The 7,500-nt window shown below is 34.3% G+C and overlaps 1 protein-coding gene and 1 long non-coding RNA gene across 6 annotated transcripts in view; one reads left to right on the forward strand and one right to left on the reverse strand.

Annotated features, from left to right (window-relative positions):
• The window catches only part of eya1 (EYA transcriptional coactivator and phosphatase 1), a 49,562-nt gene that overhangs the window by 1,351 nt on the left and 40,711 nt on the right, over positions 1–7,500 (forward strand). For 4 of the 5 annotated variants that reach the window (XM_027176917.2, XM_027176939.2, XM_027176946.2 and 1 more), the window contains exon 2: positions 6,119–6,246. In XM_027176917.2, coding sequence (XP_027032718.1) covers positions 6,123–6,246 — 124 coding nt within the window. In that variant the 5' untranslated portion in view covers positions 6,119–6,122. Of the gene's footprint in view, positions 1–4,725; positions 4,982–6,118; positions 6,247–7,500 lie in introns of those variants that run through there. The other variant, XM_027176925.2, reaches the window with a different exon arrangement.
• Positions 2,918–7,500, reverse strand: part of LOC125140267 — a 7,683-nt gene continuing 3,100 nt past the window's right edge. The window contains exons 2-3 of the long non-coding RNA XR_007139554.1: positions 4,550–4,682; positions 2,918–3,136 (exon numbers count right to left, since the gene is read on the reverse strand). This is a non-coding gene — a long non-coding RNA (uncharacterized LOC125140267). The remainder of the gene's footprint in view (positions 3,137–4,549; positions 4,683–7,500) is intronic.

Consider the following 7,500-nt stretch of genomic DNA (forward strand, 5'->3'; position numbering starts at 1 on the left):
AAGTAATCATAATACAAATTGAGAGCTTATTTTACAATTTCCATAAACAGAGTGTTGTCATCATATGCACTGTCAGGCAAAACAAACAAATCCAATAAATATAAATAAATATATTTTGAATGAAACATCAGAGTAAAGTTTTGAGCTCCTAACATTCGTATTATTTTTCATTTTTATCATCTTAACTCAGAAAATATTTCGAAATTATAGTAGCAATCGTTTACTTAAAAAAAATTTAATTGTAATTTTTCTTCGCTTAAATTTGTAATAAATAGTTAATTTTATATTTCAATATTTCTCTCTCTCTCTCTCTCTCTCTCTCTCTCTCTCTCTCTCTCTCCTATGAGATTTTATTTGTGCTAAATATATCAAAAATTATTCTAATGCTCCCCTTCACCCTTGAGCTTGTTTTAGAGTATTGACTTGCTGTGTTTGTTTTTAATAAAGCTCACAATTGTGAAAACGACGCTCTCTTTCATAAGCACTGAAGCGAGATCAGCGACTACTGTTTACCGAAGTGTGTGTGTGTGTGTGTGTGTGTGTGTGTGTGTGTGTGTGTGTGTGTGTGTTGAGGAAACCCAGCATTAATTGATGCTGTTTATAACAAATGCATTGCAGTATTGTGTAAATACAGCAGCGTATTATTTAGTTAAGAAGCTGATTAATTATTCATGATTTATGCAAATTATTTTTGCCTCTTGCCCACTAATCAGCGAGCTTCTTTGCATAATGACAAGCGTTAATTACTGGTTTGTTTGACGATCACGATCGCATTTTTGATTCCAGATGAACCCTATCAACAATTAACAATTCATTTAGCAAACTACTCATTTATTTGAAAACATTTTTATCATTGACATTTAATTGTCATTTATTATTGTTTCATATTGATTTTGTAAAGGAATATTGTCAGATGCTCTGGGAGACTTTTGGGTATGTTTTGGGAGTTTTTTTTTTGTCGCACTGCGGTAGGGAGCGAGGGACGAAGTGCGCACTTTATGAAGCGGCCCTTCTGGAAGTGATTTGGAGGCCCGAAGTGAGCGTTATTAGCGGATTTAACGTGAACTGCACGTCACATTGGACAAAAACGACGGAGACAAATTGCACGTCAACCGACATCTGACAGGAATTAACATTTTAATCACCTGTTACACCAAATCGCGCACGCAGTCACACATGCAGACGCACACAACTTCTCACACGCACGGTCACACACAGTCACACACACAGCTCTACTGACATTACACCAAGTGCACTATTAATAACACAGTACAATGTATTAATCACAACAACACATGTACTGTGCATTAACACACAACATGTACACACATGTACACACTCCCTGCTTATTAACAGTGGGCACTTTTGTTAGATTTTCTATTTATTTATTTATTTGTTTGTTTGTTTGTTTGTTTTTAAAGAAATATCAGTATTACTTAATATATTTGATTTTAATTTTGTCATCTTGTTGGGCTTTATAGTCAAGCACAGTTTTAGAAATATCAATTAAATCCTCTTAAAAAATTAAATATTATTTGAAATAGTTTTTTATTATAGTTCTGTATTATAGTACATATTAGTAAATTTTACTTAGCTATTTTTGTATTCATTGATTAAACTTTTATTTTTATCTAAGATGCATGTCTCTCTCTCTCTCTCTCTCTCTCTCTCTCTCTCTCTCTCTCTCTCTCTCTGTGTGTGTGTGTGTGTGTGTGTGTGTGTGTGTTAGCTGTATTTACATCTATATAAAAAAGAATTCTATATCTTTTTCTAATTGTTGCTTTAAGTTGGGGTTCCCGTGTCTAAGCGATCGCTTAAAAATCGTTTTATTTTTAAATCTTTAGATGAGCATACACACGTAACAGTTCCACCTTACACACAGCATTCATTATAATAGAATCAGAGTTACTGTGTGTTTGTGTCTCCGAGGTCATATATTAGGGATCGTTCTATCAATTTAATTTCAATTTACAGTATATACTTTACATATTTTGTCATTTCTTGACTACATAATCTGGTGATGTTTTAAAAAGTATTTTGTATTTGTGTGTGTGTGTGTGTGTGTGTGTGTGTGTGTGTGTGTGTGTGTGTGTGTGTGCGTTCGTGCGTGGGGAGTAATTAGGCTTCACCTCACTGTGTATAACCTTTTTCGATGCTGTTGTCATTTTTAAATGCTAATCAGTCTTCTCACCGTGTCTCAGTGGCTCACACAGACAAGTGCTGCGCTGCAGTTTCGTCTCACATCTGCGTCCAATTTTTGTCCACATCGACATTCTTTGCATGTCGATTTGTTGTTTTTGGCCCAGTGTGTGGGTTCAGCTGAGCGGCTTATGCAGGGATTAGATGGTTGAAAGTTATTTTGATTAAAGCGTTGTGTGTGTTTTTTTTTTATAGTACATATGGTTTGCTGTATGATGTATACATTTAAAACAGAATATGACCTCTATGGTGGATCAAATTAAAATAAAATACTTTGAATTAAAAGCATGATGTTAAAGCTAATTGTTTTGCCACATAGAGAAAGCCACATATATCACTATGTATAGTTCATATACTGTATAAGCACATATTTAAATAATCATTAATAACATGTCATATTTTACTTCTGTCAGAATGATATAATCATTTAAGTTTTACTTATTTTTAAAAACACTAGCATGTAAAAACACTAGCACTAGGACATATTTAACCTAAGAATGTATAATAACTATATTATAACACTGTTAATACAATATTATTATTATTTTATTATTATTTTTAATATTCTATAACAAGAATATTATGTTAAATATCAGTAACACTGTATGTTGTGTCACCTGCTATTGGGACAATGTTCCGCAGCGTGTGTGTGTGTGTGTGTGTGTGTGTGTGTGTGTGTGTGTGTGTGTGTTTGCTTGTGGAAACAACTGAAGCATGACCAAAAAAAACTGAGCGCAAACAGTCATGAGTGACGTGCGCTTGGCCTTTATTTATTTTTTTTGATGACACGGTGCTTTGTTCCTGTAAAGGCGGCACTCGATGCAGGCTGAATTGAAACGTGAACATCAAAGTGTGCACTTCTTCTTTCTCTGCTGAAGCGACTGTCTTTACTTGTTAGGTTTGTGCGTCTGTTTGTGCGTCACCTGCACAGACTCACCTGCAGGAACAGGGTCACTCGCTCAGAGCCGTCGGTCAAGAGCTAGAGTCTAGAATCTCGTTATTTGGTTGTGAAATATCATTTTTGTCTGATTTCTCCTCGCTCAGACTGTTGAGATTTAACTGAAAGCATTTTACTTTTATTCTTGATGTTGTGGCTGTTTTTTCTTTGTTTTTTTTGTTTTGTTTTTTGTTTTTTTAAATATATATTATATCTAAACTGGATTGAAGAAGTGTAAAATAAACACTTGAAAGAAAGAAGATTAGTGTGAATTTTGATCTGTTGTCTTGTCTAAGAATAATTTTATGCTGGTTTTGGATTAATATTAAATTTGATTCCATTAAAACAAACAACAGTGCAAGGGGAAAAAGGAAAAATAAACAAGCAGATAAACAAACAAACAAACAAACAAACAAACAAACAAGTAAATAAATAAACAAATAAGATAGAAAGAAAAAAAACTCTTTTCAAACCTCTTTTAGAGACCTTTTACACAGCAGAACGATGGTTGCCAGTACCACTAAAACTCATGTATAATTGTAAATTTAATGCAGTTCCAAATTATATATTTTTGGAAGGTCAAGTTGTGACTTTAAATTACAACCAATTATCGTTTTTTTTTTTTTTTGACGTTTCTTTTTTCTTATCATTACATGTCCTGTACTTTGATATGAAGCACGGTTATAAATTCAGAAGTAAACAGACGCTTCTTCTACAAGTGTGTATTGTAGCTAAGTTTACACAAGACCGGCATCTAGAATCTTTGGGGATTTAGCCATTAGCCATTAGTTAGCAGATAACTAGCACTTAAGAACTTAGCCAAGGTAAATTAAAATTGTGCTTAAATGTTTGTCTTGTCCAGGTTCAGGTAAACAGTCACTGTTTAGAAACAGATGATTATTATTTCTTTTTTGATGGATGCATTAATGTTCTGGCTTTTGTGGACTGTTCCGAGGTTAAAACAGAGTCCGGGGTGAAAGTGGCGAGAGCACTGACTCACGGGGGTAATGGGGGCATTTTGTAGTGTCATAAGAACCATATGTGGCTCCATATGTTCTACGCATTCTCCATTTCCAATTTGACCTCATCGCCAGAGATGGACTGCAGTTTTAGGGGCTCTAAAGTGCTCTCACCATCTCTTTTTCCTCTCTTTCTTTTTTGTTCTTTTCTCCCCCCACCCAATGCTTTCCTCTATGTCGCCTGAGGCAGAGTCATTAGGAACTGTCACTGTGCAGGGAGATAAATTTCAGATAGCATCAATTGCAGATGAAAGATACGGTGAAGATGCTAGGGGTGTCGCGCTCCACTTGCTTCTGTTCAACAAGTTCCCATCTCTCTCTCTGTCTGTCCCTCTGTCTTTACCTCCCTCCCTTCCTCCCTCCCTCCCTCCCTCCCTCCCTCCTTCCTGCTTACCTTGGCTAAGCTGCTTTTGCATGTTGATTGGGGGAGGACTAATCCAGTTTGCAGCTGTCGTAGTCCAATGATGAATCACCTTTCCCTTCATTTCGGGCCCGCTCTTTCGTTCTCGGGAGGAAGGAGGGAGGACCTGGAGGAGGAAAAACGTAGACAATGTGCCTCTCTGTTCCTCCTCTCTCTCTCTTTCTCTTTCTCTCTATCTCTCTCTCTCTTTTTCTCTCTGTCTGTCTGTCTGCTTGGGAATAACAATAATGTTTTCTCAGACAACGTCTATTGTGTCACGGACAGATCCGGACAGTGACACCGAGCTAGAATAACAAAGAGGGACGTTGTTTCACCGCAGGTGGGCGAGAAAAAAAGAAATAAAAAAGAAAAAGACTCGAACTCAAAAAAGGGGGAAAAGCCTAGTTGAGAATCATCAAGTTTCAGGTAAGACAGAAACATGACAGGAGATGACACAGGAAGTGAAGAAAAAGAAAAAAAATCTAGAGACATTGATTAGTTTCTGAGATAATTATATTAAAACTTTGTTGTTTGCTGTAACTTCCTGTTAATGCTGTTTGTTTTTACTGTTTGTTTCTAAACAGGAAGTTGAATAATCTCTTTCTGTTGATAATATGTGCAGCATTATTGTTTTGTGATGATGATGATGATGATGATGATGATGATGATGATGATGATATTATTATTATTATTAAGGCTGAATGTTTCTGATAGCCCGAGCGTTTAGCGTCAGATCGAGTTAGCCGATTGGCCGATCGCTGTAATTGTTCCTTAATGTAGTTAGAACAATAATGCTTTTAGCAAAGACAAACACAGATGAACATGTGTTTGAGTTTTGCGGCTGCTCTCTCTCTCTCTCTCTCTCTCTCTCTCTCTCTCTCTCTCTCTCTCTCTCTCTCTCTCTCTCTCTCTCTCTCTCACTGTCTCTCTCTACACACACCCACACACACACACACACTGGCCTTCATTTGCCATGCATAATAAAGCCATGCAGATGATAGAACAATGTTTTTAATGGCACAGATTTCAGAAAAGAAAAACGTTTTTAATCTCAAACCTTCATTTCTTGTTTCCTGAACTCATTAGCAGTGAACTGCACCAAACCTTCCCGTGAAAAAAAAAAGTGTGTGAGTGTATGAAAATGGCGTCATCCGTGAACGGTGTGAATTATTAACTATTAAAATGAGCAGGCTCAGTCAATCGTCAGGCGTCTCATTAATTGTTCAATTTGTGTCAGATGTCATTCGCGTGCCTTGAGGGACGTTAAGTGTTTTCATCTCAGGAGACGACGCAATGTGTTTTAATACCGTGTGTGTGTGGGTGTCAGTGATAATGTGAAAATGTAAAAATAAATAGGAATATGTAAAATAACCACCAGGGATTTTATTAGTCAGAATAATTGAAATCTATTAAAAATAATTAGAATTTTGTCTTAAAATGTGCTTTAATTGTGATGGCTAAAAGTATGTCTTTCAGTGAGGATATCAGATGAAATACAGGAGGAGGTTTCTGTGGATTTGATATATATGATGTGATGATATTTAATGTACATTTCATTCACAGGTCTATGGAAATGCAGGATCTAGCCAGTCCGCACAGCCGAGTCAGTGGTAGCAGCGAATCTCCGAACGGCCCAAACCTTGATAACTCGCACATTAACAACAATTCCATGACACCAAATGGCACTGAAGGTAAGATCAGTTCTTATTTGCTACTATTTACTATTAACTTCTGATCTATTTTATGGAATTGATATTATAAATAATTTCTTGTGGTCATGATCAGTGCATGGAGAAGCTGCTACAGAGTGTGTTACTTTTCACTAGTTGAAATGTTGTTTATATTTGGCTTCAGATTTAAATCTTTATGTTTAACGGTCTATGTTGTTTAGCGGTTTTTAAATTTTTTAGATTGATAGATTGGGTATAATTTAAATTTGATTTGACTGAGTTTATTGTCATTAATTTATTTAAAAAACATTTTAAAAAACTATTTTGACTTAGCTAAATGAACAAACTTTTCACAAATCTCTATTCTGACAATGTATATATATATATATATATATATATATATATATATATATATATATATATATATATATATGTATACGTATATATATATATATATACATTGTCAGAATTATTATATATATTATATATATATATATATATATATATATATATACGTATATATGTACGTATATATATATATATATATATATATATATATATATATATATATATATATATATATATATATATATCAATGCTAAGACACTCTCTCTGTATAGATATCTGATAGGAGATCAGAATTAATTAATATGGCGGTTCAGTACTAAAAATATAAAAACAAATCTTGGGTAAAAGTGTATTATATTAAAATCGAATAGCGTTTGAATCCGAGTTTAACTGTTTTAGATTTGTCTCTAGATATGGCTCAAGTGAAGTGTTTTATCTGTAAATGGCAGTCGAAAAAGTATAATATAAATAAATAAATAAATAAATAAATAAATAAATAAATAAATAAATAAATCCTATTGTTTGGGCATGCTATTAGCTTAATGAATACAATTAATAATAATATAAATATAAAATAATTTTTTTTATATTTTTTGTGATTTTTTTTATGGTTTTAATGATTAGTAAAATGTGTAGAATTTTTTATATAAGAAATAAAAAAGAATTAGCGTAATGTTTTATAATGAAATAATGTCTAGAGTGAAATGAGGCCATTGTGATTATCATTAAAAAAAAGGGGGTGGTTTTGAAGAATCTTAAAATGCGACTGCTCTGTTCTCTGACGATCGTATTTCAGTCTGTTGGGAATCTTAATCTCTTTTTTTACGCATTCTCAGTTTACATAATGTGGTTTCTGTCCCGCTTGTGCTGAGTCGAGTGCCCGTTTTTGGTCATCTGCCCCTTTCTGTGCCACTCTCTCTCCCTGTA

The sequence above is a fragment of the Tachysurus fulvidraco genome, chromosome 25 (assembly GCF_022655615.1).
Source record: "Tachysurus fulvidraco isolate hzauxx_2018 chromosome 25, HZAU_PFXX_2.0, whole genome shotgun sequence".
Classification (NCBI taxonomy): Eukaryota; Metazoa; Chordata; class Actinopteri; order Siluriformes; family Bagridae; genus Tachysurus; species Tachysurus fulvidraco.